We start from the raw sequence: 21,403 nt of genomic DNA, 5'->3' as shown, positions 1-21,403 counted from the left end.
TACCTAATTTGACATAAAAAGCTTTGTTCTTGAATCTTTTATGGCCTCTTGATTTTCATCATTCTGTAACTTGATCCTTGTTGACTCCAATGCGAATATCTCCTTTAATATAGATCATATTGACATGAATTTTTTCCTTTTGAAACTAGAATTTGATACCTTTCATCCAAGTATAATTTTTATTTATAAAATATAATTATTTTGTGAGAAATAATTTGTTAAATTTTGGATTCATTAATCTGGCAGAACTGAGTACTCTTTTTTCTTAGGCATGCATGACCTTTGACTCTTCCGAGATTAATATCTCCATCTAGAAAATTAGATTGAGAATTGGTGGGATAACTAAAAAAATAGACTTATAGATATTTCTTTTGATCTATAATTCTCTATATAAAATCTCATTCTTGATGGTGTAGAACACCTCAAAAGTTGAAGCTTTCTACTGTTGCTCGAATCTCTCTTATAGTCTGACCTTTGTTGCTTCAAATATCAATTTCTCTTTTTAAAAAACTATGATTTCTAAAATTATTTTGTATTTATAAAGTAAACTCAAAGATATTGCCATCCATATGTAATTTGTAATATGAAAATTCAGTATGGAGATGGGAACGCAAGGAAAACAACGAGTACATGGATAGGAAAGAAAGAAAAAAGATAATACAAACATAAACTACTAGAGATACCAAATTGAATTTCTGGAAAAGAGAAAAACTTCATTGACTTAATTTAATTTGCGTACAATGAACCACTATTTATAATAAAGGAAACAAGTAAAATCCAATTACAATTAAACTACCTTTATCCCAGTTACACCCAAAGTTAAACAGTAAAAGATTAATCCTAGAACAATTAAACAACTAAACATAAATAGAAGACTAGCATAACTGAAACACCTTTAATTGAGACTCTTCTGTGATACCTTCGTCAATAAGACTCTTCTTGGATTCCAATATATTAATTTTGGCTTTGTGAGAGTCATGTATGACTCTTCTATATTTGTTATTCAACAATAAGGTTAGTGAGAGAGTTGGTCTTGTTGCTTGTGATGAAAAATTCCAACACGCTTTTGCAGATTGTGTATGGAACTTTGACATAACTGAAAATTTTAAAGTTATGTATTTATGAAATAATTCAGTTAAACTAATGATTGGTTGCACAAAATCTTTAGTGAATGAAATCAATGGGTTCCTACATATTGCAAACACATATTTATGGATGTAGACTACTCAAAGGAGTAAAAATATGAATTCTTAGTTTTACTCTTATTTCAGTAAATATGAATTCGTTCACAACTATGAGCAGCCATAAGGAAACAAAAGCATCAAGTGAGGAAGACAGATTATGACAAATACCAAGCCTCAAATGATTGCCTAGTTAAATATTGAGAAACAAATAGCAAAAGTATACACAAGGTCCATAATTTTTAATTTTCTAAAAGAATTAAAAAAGAGTTTGAATTTTAGTTCACAAAAGGAGGAAAATTCAACGATACATTGGGTACAATTGTTTGGGGTGGGTACATCCTCAAAAGAATGGCATCGAAGAGTTTCATATGATCTACATCGACAACTTGCACATCGTCCTTGTATGAAGTTTGAGTAGGAAGGTATCCCTTGTAGGCACATTCTTATTATTTTAAGAAATGTGTATATTGATCTACTTCTTAACCATTACATCATGAAGAGATGGACACAAAGTATAATTGTTAGTTATGATCATTGTGGTTGTGGACTTCAAGGTGATGTAGTGCCCTTAACACCTAATAGAATCAGAGAGTTGAAAATTATTTGGGCTAATTTATTACATATAACAAATTGTTCTAATGAAGCATATGCATTAAAAAATAGTTGCCCTTCACAACAATTACTTGAGTTCCAATTACCTGAAGAAGTGGAAAATGCATTTGGGAAAGAGAAAAGTAAAGGTAATCCTTCAATCCACCCTCCTGAGATTTCGAAAGTAGAAGGTAACTATAAGATATTAAAGGGAGATAAAGAGAAGGGAGTGGAAGAGCCTTCTCGGATCAAAAGGTTGTGTCATGGTTGTAATGAGCTAGTACACCACGATGAGCAGAATTGTCCTAAGTTGAAGAAAATGTCATTAAGTACTTATTTATTATAGTTTAATAATTTATTTTATATTTATGTACTTCTTCATTAAGTTTGTTTCCTCTCTTTATTTTTTAAAGTGAAACATCTATATCAATAGAGGGGCATCCCTTGCATGAGTCTCAAACTTTAACAACAAATGTAAACAATGTTGAGTTTTCAAGTTATTCTTATCTTAATGGTTATATGGGTGTTATAAGTTTATATATTTTGGTGTGGTGATACATTAATAAGAAAATTTAATATTACTCTAATTATTTTGGAATTTTATGAAACCATTAAAAAAGATGGTTTATTACTATGAGCTAGATTAGAAGATTATAAGCTGCTACAAGGACATATAGGTTACTCGATCTTTTTATTTGTGAGCCCAGAATCAGATTTTTGTATGCATACATTGATTTTATAGGTAGATGCGCTCTGCACAAGTTGAGCCACAAATGTTGAAGAGTATAGCTCTGATGATCAGAAGTTTCGAGGATGAAAATTATGTCATGTTTTGAAGCATATTATTCTTTGTCTTTTGTATTATAAAATCCTCTTCATGCACTGAATTGTATCACAAAAACGTGTCTTTGCGGTTTTAGATGTAGTACTCTTGCGTGCTTTCAACAAATGTAATTTGAGCATTGTAATTTCAAATCTTTGTCATTTCAGATATACTCTTGGACATGATACAAACATATGTTCAAATTGGACTAATTCAAACATATTTAACTTGTATAATTATCAGGAAAAAGAATAATAATTGCACCAAGAAGAAGAATATGATGAAGGGTTTTGTCAATAACTCTCCCAACCAAATTACACATGCCAATGAAAGTGCAATTCTTTTGTCCTTTCAAGATAGTCCAACAAATAACAACAAAATAGACAAGGATCAAATAACAACAAAAGTACATAAGCTCTCTTATTGGCAGTTAACTGGACTACCTTGTTGCCTTGTCAAATGTAGAAGCTTTCTTTTAGTCCTATCTGCCTTGGAACCATATCCATTATCAAGTGTAGAACTTAATCCACATTATCAACTTCCCAATTCCCTTGCAGTAATACCATTTACCAAAGCAAGTGTTATAACTTTATTGAAACTTTTCTTGTGTTAAGAAAACCTGAATATGTCCTTTATCTATACATAAGGGCTTCTAGTGGGAATATGCTTTTGGTGGGACAAATTGAAAATATCAAAAGGAGGTTCCTTTTTTGTAAGAAAGGCACTGGTGGTGTTAAAGAATTTTAAAAGGCCTTTAGCATGGTGAATTGGGACTTCTTGAACTTCATGCTTGTTTAGAAGCAATACACAATTGAATTGGTAAGTGTTTTTTTATGAAAGTAGTGTTAAACTCCTTTTCTAGTAGTCCAATAGCAGCTCTAAGCACTGCCATGTCCCCCTCCACCATAATAACAGCACAAGTGTGAAATCAGCAAGTAGAACATAAGGATTCACATATTGAACTTAAAGTGTAGTAAACAAAATATTTTTTTATAGAAGCAAAAGGTAGAAATGTAAAGCATAGCTAACAAAGTGAGAGAACACCTATAATAACCAAGTTCTTAAGAGTAGAATTATAAAAAAAAAAAATATACACAAGGTAAATAATCAATCAAAAGAGAATATTTCAACATCCGTGCAATGGTATGTCTTATTTAGATCGATGGAAAGAGTCAGAACTTTGCTCAGAATTGAATCCAGATCTCCGAATAGATCGAGGCCTTACCCACTAGGCCATAAGTCTTTTTGAATCTAACAAAGCATTTATTTGCATCTATTGCCTTGTAAAAACATGATGAGATAATATAAACTTATAACATTATCAACACATGATGACATTAACTCAAATCCTGTCAATAAAATAGAGAAATTACAAGTTCTTGTTGTTTTTGGAGTTTATGCCAAAATTATCAGTCAAACAGAGAAAGAGAAGCAACCTACAACAAAAGTTGGCAAAAGTTGCAAGGTGAAGTCAATAAAGAAATAGATGTGAACTCTTAATGAACATTGCTCCACTTTATGAATAAGAAATCAACTAATAGACCTATTACTGTTACATATGTTATTCAATCTTCAAGCACAATGCAGTAAGCAATGACAAAGAATTACTCGTCTATCAAGATTTAGGATGCACCTCCAATCCAACCCTTCAGATTCCTTACAACTCGCGTAATCACCATGAGTTCATAACATCTTGAAGTGGGCCACCCTAGGATGATACTCACATAGCATTCCAATATGGAAGCACTAGTTTATGCCGAAATTTGAGCATAAGCTTATGATTTATAACAAACATAGATGAGTATGCCTTAGTTGGTATGTCCTGAAGAAAAAGAAAAACAAAAAGGATCAAACAAAAGGACAATCCTGTAAGTGCATTTTCAAAAACACTTAGCATCAAGACTTTTAAGGCCTTGAATTTGTTATGTCTTTTTTTTAGGTGTGAATGTTTTTATAGGAAACAAAAAACAAAACTCAAGTGAGAGTGAGACAATTTGAGTTGGACTAGTAGACACAAAAGAATACTTCTAAGAACAAAGAGCAACTTGGGACAATATAATTAACTTTACATAAGCGTAAAAGAAAGCCAATGCTTTAGCACCTGCAACTTGCCCAACCTTGTTAATTACTAAAAAAGTTTAGTTTCCTTTCCCTCCAATATCTTTGCAAGGGTATAAAAAAAGATAAAAGTATTGTTCTTTTCTATGTTCTTATTGTGGTTTTCTTATTGTTAGTGTTTCTTGAAGAAACATCTTTTATGATCATGTGGTACTCTTAATAAGCCAACAACATTATTTCAAAAATATTAATTTATGGTTTTTATTAAATGAAAATAATAATGTTGGGATTTCAGCTACTATTTATATACATAATCATTTTTAGACCATTGACTTAATTTTATTGAATATTGTCACTGTTACTAGTTAGTTAGTTAGTATTTTTCCTTTTTTGTTCTCACAATTATATTTAACCTTTTTATTTTAATAATTAACAAGGTGAGCTCAGTAGAGTTTTTATTTTCATTTTGAGTGGACATAGGTAATTTTCTTAGATGAGATGGATTGACAAAACCGAGAACTTCCAACTTTATCTATAGCAATGATGAAACTGAATGTTACTTTTGGATAGAGAACAAGGGTATGTGGAATCTTATTTTAACTCCCAAAAATGTTTCCAAACCCCTGGATCTATGGCGTATGACTTGAATCATTGTGTTGTAAGAGATACATATATATCTCCTTTTATGGTTAGTTGTTGTAAGGCTAGAGCCACAAGGGTAGGGGGTTCTATGTCGCTACCCCACCCAATATTATAAAATTTCAAGCTATTCTACGATTGTTATCGGTGTTTTATTGTTGTCTTATTACTTCTCGTTTAATATGTCATATACACATTCACATAGTACTGATAAGTGGATTCATTGTACAAATCAAAGGCACCGATTTCATTTGATTATTCATTCTACCATTTTACCCTTCTATATCTATAAAAGCATAGAACAAGAATCTTTACATGTGTAAGATTTGTCGATTCATTTGCTTGTTGTTGATTGGATGGAATGGATTTGGCTAAAATTTATTTTGTACCCATTTACTTGATTACTTGAATAAAAGGATGGATCATTTAATTTTTTTTTAAACCTTACACATAAAAGTGTAAGAGCAAAATCTCAAGGATGACTTCAATTTAAAGAATGTTCAGATATAAATATTAAATCATATATTTAATTTTTCATTTGATTTAATATAATATGTTTTAAAAGTTCTATTAAAAAATTTATAAACCCTTTTGGCTTTCATTGGATTAAATAAAAATTCTTTACCCATTCCAAATAAAAACTAAGGAGTTAGAACAAGTAATAAACTACCCTTTATCTATTCATTTTATTACTGTTACATGTATTGAATGTAACAACAATGGCCTTACCAATTAAAGAAGGAGACCTTCCTTACACAAGGGCTATCCATTGAACAAATGTAGGAATTTTTGCTTTTACATCCCTATAGTTTTGTAATTCTTATATAGTTCCCCCCAAGTTTGAACTTTAAAGTTCTCCGAGTCCATATTCTACAGGTATTGCCGAAATTGGTCCTAGAGCTAATCGGACCTTGGTAACTGGTACGCATTTGGGCGCAGGTCAGGCAATAGCTTGTCGCAGACGAAAACGCAAGGCTTTTCTCTTAAAAGCTCGAGCTTCCTTCGTAGCTTTCGAGTAAACCGCTGTTTCTTCTTCTCTGCGGACGAAGGATGGGGGACAGCCAATACTCTTTTTCCCTTACTACTTTCAGGTATGAATCACTGGAGACTTTCCAAAGTGGATGTATTCGTGTGCTTGCAGAATACTGACTTCGTGATTTCTTCTCACTGTCTGTGTTTATTTTTGCTGTAGCCCTTCGGGGAAACTGGTTCAAATCGAGCATGCCCTCATGGCGGTTGGATCCGGACAAACTTCTCTGGGGATAAAGGGTGATCATTTCTCTTGTTCTCTTTTTCATCGTTAAATTCTTGGGTTGGCATTGGTCGACTTTATAGTTGTGACCGAGGTTAAAATTGATGTGTCTGTCGGAGATGAGATATAATTTTTCGTAGTCTGCTGCTCATTTCTAGGTTAGCTGAATCCCTTCCGGGCTGCTTACCGAACTCTCATGTGGCTATGACTTAACATGTGACTATTTCATATGTTGAAATTTTTTATTTACAATGTAGAGGCAGCGAGATCAAGATGTTAACAGGAATTTTTGAGTTAAAAAGTGTCATCTAAGAAACCCCAAAATTCTTTATTTCGTTATTAATCTGTACTTACGTGTGAATCACTTCCATTCATGAATAACGCCATTGACTGATTTCCTAGTTTGGTACTTAAATGGATGTTAAAATTAATGTTCCCCGCCATGGAACAGGGATGATTTGAGTTCAATAATCAGTTTCAATTTAGTTTCATTGAGCACTGATTAGTCCCATTCGCTAAGAAATTATCATTTTAATAGGAGGATCTCACTTTTTGACTCTGAATATGGTGGAGTATGATTGATCTCAACAAAAAGAAGTGAAATTTACTCATTCTTGCTCTTTGATACCCTTTGCACTCAATCTCTAAGTTCAATTCTGTGTTCCATTTGTCCTTGTTGCAGCTGCCAATGGTGTTGTTATTGCAACCGAAAAGAAACTACCATCTATCTTAGTTGATGAGACTTCTGTAAGTAGTTTCTTCTGGTGCTCTCTTAAAGGTTCTTCAGGCTACTTTTTCACTTAGCATGTATAAAAAAGTCTCTATATGCTTTTCTTGCGGATCTTTTGGCCACAAAAGCTCATTGATACAATTCAAAAGGTTATGGAGGACTGTTGTGCCTAATTATTGATTACAATTGATCTTGCCACTGCTGTCAATTTCTAATTCTTGTGACTAACCACTCCCTAGCTAACATAGAGTTCTGGATAACTTGTGTCTTATTTTCCTCCCCGTTAGGACAAAAAGATGTCACTACGCGAAATATAGTTTCCTTATTCGTAATTGTATGTGATTGGTGTGTTCATTAATATAAAATTGGAAAGTTCAATTTATAAATACAAATGCACAGTTTTTGTGTTCTCCACTAGGATGGTGGGATATAATATGTTCATTTACTTCCTCTTTGCTTTTTTTTCTATAGTATGTGCATTGTGAAACTTTTTATGTGATTTGAGTTCGTGTAATTGCAGGTTCAGAAAATTCAGCTTTTAACTGAGAACATTGGAGTTGTATACAGGTTGGTTACCATTTTGTGTCTTATTGTGAGCATGGAGTGCTTTTATGTTATGCAAAATTGCTTCTTCTGAGATTATCAGATTATGGTTTGCCGATGGTAATCCCTCAGTACTTTGTGATTTGTCGTTACCTTTTTTACTTGCCTCTATAACACCTTCACTATTGAGTGAATGATCAAGCGACTATCAGAAAAAAAAAAAAAAATTATTACAGGAGGTACGATCTCCAAAATTGAGAGCTGAAGTGGAAAATGGTTCAGCAGTGGTACTACTACGTTCTGCGGGTCCTAAGGCTGTCAAACTTTTGAGGTTTTTTTTTTTTTTTTTTTCACCAAGTGGCTTTTACCCATGATGGCATCTTATGCTGTGCTAGGTTTTATTCAAATTTTGATCCAAGGCCTCTGGTAAAGTTTTGCATTAGCAGTGCTTTCCTCTATATTCTACTGCCTTTTAACCTCTTAGGACCTCTAGGTTTTGAGAACTCTACAGGAACATGTTGGCTTTCTCTTATGGCGACAATTTTTCTCATTGATTATTGGAGGATGGAATCAAGGAAGAGAGTTGGAGAACCTATTTTAGCAAGCTACTATCCAAAGATTACATGAAGAACATAGGAATTGAAATTGGAGCTGGTGGTGAAATACATGGGAGTGGCACCTTTTACTTTTAAATTAGATTTGATTGAAGTTAAAGAAGTTTTAAATAGGATTAAAAGGAGAAGAGAAAAAGTTGGACTGGACCTTTGGCAAGCGAGAGAAGAGGAGAGGGGGAGGTCTTGGGTTCAAGTCTCACGAGGGCAAAGGGTCCAACATGCAAAAAGAACAAAAATTTGAAAAAGAAAAATTGGTGAGAGGCTACTGAGTTATATGTCTTAAATGTTGAAGCATGGAAGTGCCTAGTGGAAATTGTCCTAGAATGGTTTAGCTCTCTAAGGATTTTCCCAATAAGGCAATGTGAAGCAGATGTGAAAAAAAAAGCTGTTATAGGTACCTTAAGAACAACACGGATGGCTAACATTGCCATAATTACCGGGAGGAGTAAATTAAGAATCTGCATCATGAAATTATAGTGGATAAAAATATTACCCGTTAAGATGCTAGGGCGACATCCATAACCTGAATGTTCTACTTTTAGTAAATATCAGAAGAAGAGAAGTGTCTAATAAGGCGTATGACAGAGTACTTAGACACTTCATTTGGTGATTATTAGTGAGAAAAATAAATGAATTGGATTAATTGATTTTATTGGTGATACATCACTGTGTCTTGTACTTGTCGGCTTAGAACCAATCAGCTTTCAGTTCAATTCCTTCTGCATCTATTATAGATGAACTAACAATGAATCTCTGGAGATGTATGATCATTGTGAATAGTGCCAAGTGGTGAATTCAGAATTATTGAGAAACTGCAATTTGGAGGCAAGCCTTAATATTCAAAGATCTGAAAATTTGTATATATACGACATAGCATGGTTGAGAAAAGTGTCCAGTAACGATAATTACTAATTGCGAATATGATGGTGATCATTCAAGATGATTTTTTTTTTTTTTTTTGAAAAAGGTGTGAATATATTACTGAGAATCATTCAAGATGATTTATTGCATGTAATTAGATAAACAAAGAAGCTAGTTCTAGTCTCTTTTCTTTGTTGGGTGTTTTCAATGATGTACTTTACCTAATCAATTATTGAGAACTTTTGTGTTATTTTTTCCAAATAGCAACTTGTTTGAGCTAGGATAGTGTACCTTGTACTTGATTTGATAGTACATCAAATATTGTAAAAAAGATTTGGTCATCAGCCTTGAGAGGTGATTGGGCTCGATTGTACCTGGGTCAATGGGTTATGATTGTCAATTGACCTGTGTTGATGTTAGCATGAAGTTATTTTTGCTAAAAAATAAAAAATAGAAAAAAAAAAATTGAGGGACCCCAAAAATCTTTAGGAAGATGGAGGAGCGAGTAGAACCCTGCCCTTCTTCTCTTCCTTCTGCTGGCAAAGGAAGAGTCCCACCATCCCCTCTGCAATGCAAGACTTCAATTTTGTTACAATGATGGGGACGGATCCCTTGTCGTCCCTACTTGACGATGTAGAGGCTGGGGGGTACCATTTGAGGAAAAGAGGGAGGCGCCTCTTCCTCCTCTCCTCTCTATAAATGGAGAAGGCCACAACCCCCTCCCCCATTTTCTGAGATTGTGGAATGGTGTAGCTTGCCCCTCCCCATTTCTTATACTGGAAGGAGAGAGGCCTTGCCCCCTCCATCATGGGTGACCAGCAAGGGAGGGTGTGTAGCCCCTATCCTCCCTCTTTCAATGCCAACATGGAAGGGGCCCATCCCCTGCCACTGTGCATAGTTTCACTATTTTGTGGGGGTATTCCCTTGTGCAGCTTGCTTTTTTGACTGATCTGGTCGGGTCAGCTGGGTAGCTGGGAAAAGCCAGTTGGTCAACTGGGTGCTAGGTATAAAGATATACTTGTAATTTTTCTTCTTAGTACAAGTTATAAATAAAGGGGGTGGAACTTTGCAAATAAAAACAAAAGGTGGAGGTTTTAGTAGATCAACATGATCATCACTCTTTCCCTCTTTTCTTCTCCGGTTTTCTCTTCTCCTGCTCACTTGCTTTTGTTCTTCTTCCCAAGAATTTTCTAAAAGTCCCTCCTTTGCCAGCGTCAATTCCTGTTGCTGTAAGCTGAAGATTTTGTTAGGAACCTGTCCTAACTAGAGAGAGAAAGTCTCACACATGCAAAAAAGATAAACAAAAAGGTTTGGGTCTAAACTCGTCCCTACCCTTGTGATCTCTTGAAGTTCAGTTTAAAAGTCCTATATTCATGAGGATTCCTTTGAGGAAAATTCTGCTTTTGCTCAAACTCTTATTTCTACTTTTATTTTATCTCTTAACTTTAACTACAACATGACTCTTACATAGATTGGGATGGCCTCATGTCCAAGTGAACCAGTACTTTCTCTCTTAATTACTAATTTACCTCCTTGCGACTACATAAAATACCCAAAATTCCCTAATATAGGAATAGAGACTATTTTACACCCAAGTTCTTTACTTCCCTTTTCAGAAACCTCATTCTTGAGGTTTGGTTATGAGCAATGCTGTTTTTGTCATCTGTTGTCTCATGGTCCCTCACATTTTTAGATGTTTGCATTCAACTGATAATCAAATTGCTTACTCATCCTTGCAAGAAATAGTCACTAGCATCACTGGACCATGAAGGACAAGATGGCATCATGCTCGAATGGTCATCAGGCGGTTGGTGAAGCTCCGCCTTCAAATTGATTACGAAGCTTGTGGCCTGAGGTTAGAATATGTGACAATTACATAGGGCAAAATGGAGGAGTCCTTGCCAACCTCAACCCAAGAAAGTCAATAAAAATAAGGTGCCATTGAGGCGGAGGAAGAGTCTCAATTGTTGTCTTGTGATTGGGGTATCTCAGCTAAAAGGGGTTGCAAGAGCTGGCTTATCAAATTCTCTGTTTGGACAATCTCTATTGAAGATGTGGCAGCCACATCCTATCTCTCTTCTTGATGTCGAATGGGGATCCTAGCCCGAAAATCCTGAAAAGCTTCTCATGGTTAGGCTTTAATTGCAGCTTCCAATTGCAATTTGATGGTAGAACCAAGGGAAGCCCAGGGGCAGGTGGAGTTTTCAGAGACTCCCAAGGATGAGTTTTGCTGGCATTAGTACGTTCAATTGGTCACGCTGACTCATGAAAAGCACAAAATCAAGGCTCCTTGACAAGGGAAGAAGTTGTTTACTGAAAATTTCTCTGGGCCTCTCATTATTGAGAGGGATTCTCCCTTGGTTTTCAACTGGACGAAAGAAAAATCCATGCCTCCAAGGAGGCTCAAATTCATTGTTGAGCAAATCCAAAACTTTTTTTTGTTTTGTTTTGAAATGAGGTGTATAAACTATAAAAGAGAGAAGAGTACAAACAAACCTAGGTAGGAGGGTCTTCCTCCACAAACCTAGCAAATCCAAGACCTAGTAGTCCTTTTAATGTTTCTTTGCAGCATGTACTCAGAGAAGCCAATTCCATGGATGACAATCTAGCCAAGAATGGTGTCTCTTATTCTTCCCTTGTTACTGGGGTCTCCTTCCCTATCGATTGAAGGGTCCCCTCTTTTATCGTATTGATATCAGCCTTGAATAATAAGATTTCAACATTTCAAAAGAAAAAAAGTTGCAACTTCCAATTCTCTCCTGAACTAGTGTAGCATAGCCTGTATGTATATCTTGGTTACAGACATGCCTCTTGGTAGCTATCTAGGTCTGGTCAATGTGACTCAAGGGAGGGTCTAGGTGACTTGAAATTTGTGCTGAGATTTGATTGCCGTTGGATGGGGTTGAGTTGACCTGAGTTGGGGGTCAAGTCGACTCGAGTTGTCGCGCATCTAGCTTCCTACACAATCTTCGTTTCTTTTAATGTTGATTCTCCCTATCTAAAAATCATTGAGAAACCATTTCTTGTGGTAGAAAGTAGACCCACCACGCTTTCTGTCAAGGTATAATTGAAAAGTTTCGTTATTGATGGCACGATTTGTCAATTAATTTGAAGCTTTATTTTACTGCTCTCAACCTTCTTTTTGTTTGACCTTGGCTGCTTCTGACACTAATTTCTTTGTAGAAAAATAGAATTGGTGAGATGCTTGTTGCCCTGAAAAGTAGTCTAAAAGATCCCCCATACTGTTGGAATTTATTGAAGCTTTGTTTACAAACTAGAAAGGTAGACACGTTCCTTGGGTATTTGTGCAACTGGGTGCGCTCAGTTGTGCTTTTTGTTTGAAGGAAAGAGGAAAATCCTTAGTACATGGAGCTTTCTTAAACAACTTAGAGATGGACACCCTAGAGGCTTAATTATCATGGGCTTCGTGTGGTTTCAGTGCACGGGAAAAACAAAAATCCAGAGAGAAAACCTTAGATCATCTTTATGACGACTGGATGATCTAAATAAGCTATGACAAGGATTTGACCTAATGTGGCAACAAAGCCACGTCAGAGTGGCAAAAATAGTGGTTAGACTAGAGTTCGTTTAGCATTTTCGTAACAAAAATATTGTGTTTAAGCTTGTCCTTGCCCTTGTGGTTTCTTCAATTTATAGATTAAAGCCTTCCACTCATAAGGATTCATTTGAGAGTAATCCAACTATAACTCTTATACTTACTTTGCTCTGACACCAACTTCTTTAATTGTAACTCTTAACTACTACTATGGATCTTACATAAAGTAGGACGTCCTCACATCTTGAACTCATAGTTGCTCTCCTAATAATTAATTTATCCCATTTGATTGTATAAAATATCCTATGTCCCATATTACAATAATAAAGACCATTTTGCCCATAAGTTTCGTGACATTTTCATGTTAATTGAAGTGACTAGTGTGGAGAAAGTCTCATAACTGAGAGAAGTGAGATGAGGGAGGGAGCTGAGCATAGGCATGAAGGTGCAGTGCGAACCCACACCATTGGTGCCGACATTGGCACCTACTAGTGATAAACAGAAATGCAGAGTTTCAAATTCTCGAAAGTCATCTATTGTTTCTTCGTTATGGAGCATGTCGGCTTTACGCGGATGTCATTCCCTTCAATTCGGAATTTGTTGTGAAATGTCCTACAATCCTTCATTTGAATCTCGTTGGAGGATCTCCACGATTTTTAGGAAGTTTTTGCATGCTGAATAAAAGAAATGCGTGTGAAGAAGACACTTTGGGCAAAAAAGCATGAGATATGGTTCCGTGCTGGAGAAGGGAGGCATGTCTCGTTGTTGCCGGATTATCGATGAATAAAGGAGTGATGAGAAGGCATGGGTTACAAGAAAGAACTTAACCCTACAGATTTTGTCAGAGAGCATCTTCAAAAGGTCACTAGTATGGTTGGTGAGGTAACTGGAATTGATTTGGATGCATTGTCTGGGAGAAGGCTTGACCGTGTTAGAATTCAAGTGAGGACCTTGGTTCCTTTCTTAGGAAAAAAGTAATTCTACCAATTTTAGTTGGACACTCCATCTATCACGTGATAATTTCTATGGATCCTCGATCTAGACAAGACATTTTGTTAACTTAGGATGAAGGTGCGAAATCCAAGAAAACAACGGGTATAGGGACTGAAAAGAGAGAAAAAAGATAGATATGAACCTAAACTGCTAGAGATAATCGATAAAAAAAGTATCCCATTATCTCTATGGGTTGACTGAGTCAACTCGCAGAACCTGCTCTGATACCATGTTGAAGTTGGGTCCAAGGCCCATCCCAAAATGACTAGCTAACATAGGAAGCCTTTTTTTCAGCTAATAAACTCAAGATTTTTGTACTCACTAATCCATGTGGGACTATTCCTTAACACTCCCCCTCACGTGTAGGCCCTCCTTTGTGGCTCTACAAGTGGATAATTTAGGTGTAGGCCCTCTTTTGTGGCTCTACAAGTGGATAGTTTAGGTGTAGGACCTACCATGTAAAGTTGGGTCCAAGGACCATCCCAAAATAACTAGCCAACTTAGAAAACTTCTTTCCTAACTAATAAACTCAACATATTTGTTCTCACTAATCCATGTGGGACTATTCCTTAACAGATTTGATTGTGTCAACTGGAATTTCTTGGGCTTCATGTTAAGGAACATGGGCTTTGGTCAGAGGTGGTGGGGCTGAATTCGGTCATGTATTTCCTCCCCTGCCATTTCCCTTCTCATAAATGGTTTTCAGAGCTCAAGAGGATTGAGACAGGAGAATTCCTTCTCACCCCACCCCCCCCCCCCCCCCCCCTCCCCCCCCCCCCCGCCCTTTTCAACATAGTAAGTGAAGGACTAAGCTCCTTTTTCCAAATGGTGCAACAAAATGGCTGGATTTCTGTTTTTGGATTCTTGAATTCAGAATTATGTGTCCCAGCACTTCAGTTTGCTGATGACACAGTGTGATTTTGTGAAGGTTCAGTGGATCAGGTGCTGAATGTAAAGATTCTGTTATCCTTATCTGAATGTATGTCTGGTCAAAAAGTCAATTGGGAAAAAAGCGGAGTTTTCGATGTTAATCTTGACAAGGAGAGAGTTGACTGCTTTGCCTCAATGTAGGGCTGCTGGTTTTCCTGTTCTGTTATTTAAGTTTTCGCTTTTTCCATGGCTGCCCCCAATTAGCTACTCTGGAATCCAGTAATTGAAAGAGTTGAAAAAAGGGTTACCTCATGGGAAGGCCAACTTCTCCCATTGGTAGAAATATATTGATGAAGTCCCCTTTGGCTGACATCTCAAAGTATTTCCTTTCTCTAATTGGATGCCCTATAATCAAGCTAGAAGCGGTACAAACAAAATTTCTGTGGTGGGGCCCATGGGACTCTTTCTGTTACCCGTTGGTTACATGGGAATATGTATGTAAGAGGAAAATTGAGGGGAGCTAGGTCTCAAGAAGTTAACATTAATGAATGAAATCTTCATTGCAAAATGGCTCTGGAGATTTGCTACATCAAAAGAATCCTTGTGGAGGCATGTTTTAAACGCAAGCTATGGTTTCAACCCAAAGTCCTGGTTCCGTGTAATGAGTCCAGCATATAGAACTTCAGGTCTGGAAAAGGATTATCAACTGTAAACATATCTTCCAGCCATTCAAAAGATTTCATACAGGGGACGGCAACTTGACAGAATTTTGGTCAGATTTGTGGCTAGGGAACTCGCCCCTCAAGGAGAATGCAGGCCTCTTTGATCTTGTGATGAACAAAGAGGTAACTATCAAAAGAAGGGGATACTCATGGTGAATGGAATTTCCAATTCAGGAGGGACTTGAATGAAGTGGAAACCAGTAATATTCTAGATTTTCTGACTTTAGAATCCATCTACTTCAAAAGCTAGGCAGGATGAAATCATATGGACTTTAGAGTCTTTGGGGGATTTCTCTACTGCTTCTCTATACTAGCATATATTGGGTCAGTCACCTCATGAGGCAGCTTAGGCTATCTTTCTCTCATGGAAGCTAATAATTCCACCAAAAGTTAAGCACTTCACTTGGTCAGCCTCCCATGAAAAGATCCTTACCTGTGAGGAGTTGCAAAAGCATGGCTGCCCAGTGGTAGATTCCTTGAGAAAATTCTGCAATGCAGATGAGAAACCTATAGATCAGTTGATGATTCGCTGCCCTTTTGAGCATTCAGGTCTGGGGCTCGGTGCTGAACAAATTCAGGTTAAACTCTCGCTTCCCCATGTCATTCCCTGATCTAATAGCTTGAATTTTCTGAAAATTTGCTTCACACTGCCCAAACTCTCTGGTGAGCATCTCCGGCTGCTGTCCCTTGGTTATTGTGGAAAAAGCATAATAACCGAACCTTCAACTGGACTGCAGTCTGTGTTGTTAGCATAATTGAGAATTTATTCTAGACCATTTTCTCCGGTCAAAAACATACAAAGGCCTCCCACCAATCCCTCTCTCCTTGATAAAAAAAGCACTAGCATTTGTTTGCAACCTTCACTAAGCATTAGCCTCTTCCCTCATTCAATGGATTCCTCCTCCCTCAGGGTGCCTCAAACTAATTTTGAGAGAAGCTTCTTCGGTAATCTGGGTTGAGCTGGGGTAGGGAATTCATAAGGGATGAGGAGCCTCAGTCCAGCTTGCATCTCGGGCCTTATTGACTGGAAAGACTCAGCCGAAGCTGATATCAGCATGCTCAAACAAGGTTGCAAGCTGTATTCGGAAAACTTTTCTGTGCCATTGATTGCTGAAACGACTTGTCTATTGTGATCAGTTGGATGATTGGCAGCTCCAAGCCTCCTTGGTGCTTCAGATATATTTATGAAGAAATCATGGATTTATGCAAGTCCTTTATTGTTTTGTGGCAGCACCCATTAAGAACTGCTAATTCTATGGCGATGTCTTAGCTAAAGAGGTGTTTCCTGTCCATTCCTTGTATCCAGGAATTCCTTTCCTTTATAGTCTGTTGATTTCCGTGTAATTTTTATATTATCCTCTTAGCTCAATAAAAGCTTTCACCATTTAAAAAAATAAAAAATCAGAGTGACTAGTGCGGGATTTACCCATCTTTACCAAATTTTGGATCCATTGAACCCTGTGCTTTTTTTATGCCAATTTACCCTTATAGCTCTATACAGATATTCATTCTAAGCTAATTAAATAGTAATAATAGTGTTATTTAAATGGGGCCAACAGTTTTAAACATCGTTGTCATCAGAATGTATCAGAAAGTGTTTGAGCAGCAATGTATTATCTGCACAGCCTAATTGCCGTTTATATTTGCTAATCATAACCTTTGGGCTGTATACATATTGCCATTTCTATCTGACCTTCTGTAGGAAATCATATGATTATTCTTTTATTGTTTTCTCTATTGTTGCTTTCATTTATATTTGTTCTCAATCTTGTCAATCAATTTTCTCTTTGCACAGTGGGATGGGTCCAGATTCCCGTGTTTTGGTGCGGAAGAGCAGAAAACAGGCACAACAGTATAATAAATTATACAAGGTATGGCTCTCTCTCTCTCTCTCTCTTAGGTGTTCATTGTTAATCACTATTCAGCTTTACTAATGTCTTCTTTCTGAAAATCTGCTTCTCTTATATTACCACATAATTAGCCTTTTTGTTTTTGATATTTTTTTAGCCAAAAGAAAATCTTATTAAGTTAACTTGGGAGGTTATCTTGGCTTAACTAGTCCCTGTTTGGTATAATTTTTTAGATCCATAAAAGATGTAGTTGGTTCAAATATAAGATCTTTTTTCAATGCTGATTGTACATGCACACCCCAGTCTCCTGGTGAGACTTAAACCTAAATCTTCACAATAGAACAACTTTTTTCGTAGGACAATCATGGAAAATGCCCAATTCACCTCCAAAGATAAGATCTTGCAAGATTAAAAAGCTCTCATTTGACAATAGGCTACTTCAGTGAGTGGCCAAATGATTTTAAAATGGACATGGAATGATAATTTTTTTGATTGGTCCTAAAGGCTGAAGGCACAAGCTCTGGAGATTTTCAAGATAGTATGCCATCAGTTAGCACGATAAACATTTTGAAATTTTTCATAGCGCAAACTTTACTCGAAAACCTCAGCATGAGCTTAATAGAGTCCATACCTGTATTTGTTTATTATTTTCTATGATGGTTATCTGACTTGGCAGGTTATATTCTGTTTGGCTGAGTCATCTCTGATTTGGCCAGATCTGAGATGTGTCAGGGGTGTGTGCCTATAGAAGTATGGTTGTCTGCCTGACAGCAAGACTTACATTAGACTCTTTGCTGTTGGTAGTTTTATACATTTTAAATAGTTTAACTATGTGTAACATCTTATGATGTCATCATAAACTTTTCATCTCGAAACAAGTGTATCCTCTTTCTCACAATAAGGATGTCTTCATTGTTCTATCATTTACTACATACAAGATCGCAAAACATTGTTTAAACTGTGAAAAGGACGTTTTCAAGTGATTCAGTCCCCTACCATGCTCTATACATATTTTCTATTAGATGATCTAAGGTTTGGATGTAATAACCTTTTACTGTCTTGGCCATGGAATTAATGCCATATAATCCAAATTGATGACTGAAAGTGGTCGTTCAAGTGATCAGACCCAGTAGATTATGCAATTACACCTTTAGGTAGATAATAAACTGCATTTGGATTGAAGAAAGAATTAATTAAATCAGAGTTTTATTTGCTTCTCAACGTATACGTTTTTCACTTCTTGAATTTTACTAAGTTTCAGATAAAAGTAGTGAGAGATTTATTTTTTACCTTCTTTTCAGAATATTTTGACTTTTTTAGTGAAGTTTTTTTAATCAAATCCAAGGTTCTCATTTTGTTTCAGCTGACTTGCTTCATCTTGAATGAGGCGTCTTGTATTTTGGGCAGCCTGATGTGGTACCCAAAGACCAACCTGCACAACCATGTTTGAGATCTTGCTATTTTGCATGTATATGGCCTGTAGTGGATATGTCCATGTATGTTGATCTGAGTTGATGTCAGTGTTTATGTTACTGTGATACTAGTCATTATCCCGATTTAATATCTCGGAAATGCAACTGCAGATAAACAGGGAATAAAAAGCCTATTAAGTACTTGTAGTTAACTTTATAAGTTCTCTTTCTTTTTACTGCCCTTTCATGGGTTTGTTTATGCAGTATACCTAGATGCAGAAGTTTATAAAAGAGTATAGTATTTGATAATTTAGTGTATACAGTGGATATGGATGACAGTTTTACCTTTAGATCTCTTCTAATTTCTGTTCTAATTGATGGTTGCAGGAACCGATTCCAGTGACACAACTTGTAAGAGAAACTGCAGCTGTTATGCAGGAGTTTACTCAGTCTGGGTAAAACTTCACTGATCCTCTTTTCCAGGAAATAGAATGAATGCTCAAAACTGCTTCAGAACTAAAAACTACTGTGTCAGTCACATCATCTTCACGGGATGAGTTCATGTAGTTTCAATTGACATTTTTTATAATGCTCTCTCATATTCATTTGGAGTTATCCTGATATTCAGTCTTCAATTTATACAGCATAAATTAATAATCCATATAATTGTGTTAAGTTTGATTTTGCTGCCGGTGGCATTGGAAACATCTGCTTTCTAGTATTTACAGAGGTGCATTTCGGTCCCTAATTTCTAGTTGCTACTACAAGCAAAAGGGCAAGACAAAGGTCTATTATATGGAGTTACTAAAATCATCTGATACTTGTTGGCTGGTTTACATTTGAGTACTTTATGTGTTGTGGTTATTATACTCAAAATGTTTTTCTCCAATCAGTCACATTTTCATTTTGTAGTGGTGTGAGACCTTTTGGGGTTTCCCTTTTGGTGGCTGGATATGATGACAATGGGCCACAGCTGTACCAGGTTGATTCTGCCTTGTGATTATTTGTCCTTGTGTATTTGTTTTCTATTCATGTGGTGACCTGGCTTTATCTTGCTATAGGTGGATCCATCAGGTTCATATTTTTCTTGGAAGGCATCAGCCATGGGAAAAAATGTATCTAATGCTAAGACATTTCTTGAGAAAAGGTGCTCCTCTGTTTGAAGTCAGACTTTCTGCCATCTGCTGATTGTTCTTTCTCATGTTGCATAGTGTGACTCATTCTGCCAAATCTTGTAGATATACCGATGATATGGAGCTTGATGATGCTGTCCACACAGCCATTTTGACGCTAAAAGAAGGGTATGCTGCTTTTGTTGGAGCATATGATCTACCATATATTTTGTCATAGTCTTGGGTTCCTTCTACTGAAATGGTTGACTGCATAGGTTTGAAGGGCAGATTTCAGGGAAAAACATTGAGATTGGAATAATTGGTGCTGATCGACGTTTCAGGTAAGCTTCTTCCTGCTTTTGGAGTGCTCTGCCAAAAATGAAGACCTGAATCTTCTGTTTTTCAGTTTCTGGTGTATTTTAGCATGTTTTTCTTGTAATTTAACTTCCACTAAAATTTCTTGCTTAAATCTCCTGGATGGTGTTCTGCAGAGTTCTGACGCCAGCTGAAATTGATGATTATTTGGCTGAAGTGGAGTAACAGTTTGAGCTATTCTACGTGCATGCTATCTTGGATCTACAGTCACAACGTTGTGCTCTCTTGAAATTTCTATTAAGAAAATATCAGATCAGGAAAAAATTCTGTGGCATATTTCTTTTAGATGTATGATCTATACGGTTAAAAGGGCATTCTTAATTTCCGTTTTCATGGATTGCTGCTGTGTTTTTTCTCTTTCAAAAAGTGGGTCGGATGGGAGATGGTGAAAGGTATTAAGGTTGTTGGAATTGGTTTTTGGAAGCTACTTATGTTTTCTTATAAATTGGCATTTCAGTGCTGGGAACCTGCAAGGTTTTTTTTAGTTGATCCAAAGCCTTTCTTTACCGTTATTTAAAAGGAAAACGCCTATCTACTAGTAAAACTTTGTACTTGGGTGAAGGCTAAACGGCCATCAATTAGATGCTTCTTTCTTTTCCACTAATCTATTCTGGATGTCCTTCTTCTGACTTTCGCTCCATCGGCGCAAGTTCTAGCGAATTGATGTGAGCTAAATATATCAGTAGTACCAATTCCTGGGAGAATATTGCATTTTATTTGCTTTCTCTCTCACATCCATTTCAAACGGGTTTCAAGCTGCCGCGATCTCATCAACAAAATTTCTGGGAGTCTTTGTCTACGTATTGGAAGGTGAATCAGGTTTAGATTCACTGAAATGAAAGGCAATTAATAAAATTGGAAATGCTTGAAAAAGAACAGGGTTTAAACAATCATCCCATCCATTGTTTTTAAACATCTGAAATCGTTTTAAGCAAATTTGTCTCGGCAATGGACTGAAGCGAGTTCTAAGGAAGAAAAAAGAACAGCGGAAATTCGTCAGGGTAATCATTCTTTCTGTGATCTTTCCGGAGCTCCTTTTTGAAGAGAAAAAAGCACGGGGAAATCACCAAAAAGAGCCGGTCTCTGAAAGGTCACTAATCTACAGTTATTTAATGGAAAGCTTCTTGCTTTATTCAACACAGAAGGAGATCTTGTCCAAGCAAATCATCTCGACAGGAGAGGTTATGTAACTAGACAGATTCTTATGCCACAGAGCGA

General features: G+C 36.4%; 1 protein-coding gene across 1 annotated transcript; it reads left to right on the top strand.

Moving 5' to 3' along the window:
* The first annotated feature begins 6,202 nt into the window (after nt 1-6,202).
* On the top strand, nt 6,203-20,674 carry LOC137934042 (proteasome subunit alpha type-2-A). The gene is made up of 11 exons (XM_068778237.1): nt 6,203-6,386; nt 6,488-6,564; nt 7,230-7,294; nt 7,798-7,844; nt 17,232-17,307; nt 19,086-19,153; nt 19,611-19,680; nt 19,760-19,845; nt 19,937-19,999; nt 20,086-20,151; nt 20,302-20,674. Exons 1-11 carry the CDS (start codon nt 6,346-6,348, stop codon nt 20,348-20,350), a joined length of 708 nt encoding a protein of 235 aa, XP_068634338.1. The 5' UTR covers nt 6,203-6,345; the 3' UTR covers nt 20,351-20,674.
* Nucleotides 20,675-21,403: the final 729 nt, after the last annotated feature.

The sequence above is a fragment of the Aristolochia californica genome, unplaced genomic scaffold, assembly GCF_029961685.1.
Source record: "Aristolochia californica isolate CCGP_79_NKW_82.1479 unplaced genomic scaffold, dmAriCali1.0.hap1 SCAF_6, whole genome shotgun sequence".
NCBI lineage: Eukaryota > Viridiplantae > Streptophyta > Magnoliopsida > Piperales > Aristolochiaceae > Aristolochia > Aristolochia californica.
Note: the sequence above shows the minus strand (reverse complement) of the source record. Positions and strands in the feature narration are given on the sequence as shown.

Coding starts and splice junctions, on each gene's coding strand:
- LOC137934042 (XM_068778237.1), top strand. CDS start 6,346: ATGGGGGACAGCCAATACTCTTTTTCCCTTACTACTTTCAG. Junction 7,845..17,231: donor AACATTGGAGTTGTATACAG/GTTGGTTACCAT, acceptor CTCTTTGCACAG/TGGGATGGGTCCAGATTCCC. Junction 19,154..19,610: donor CAGGAGTTTACTCAGTCTGG/GTAAAACTTCAC, acceptor TTCATTTTGTAG/TGGTGTGAGACCTTTTGGGG.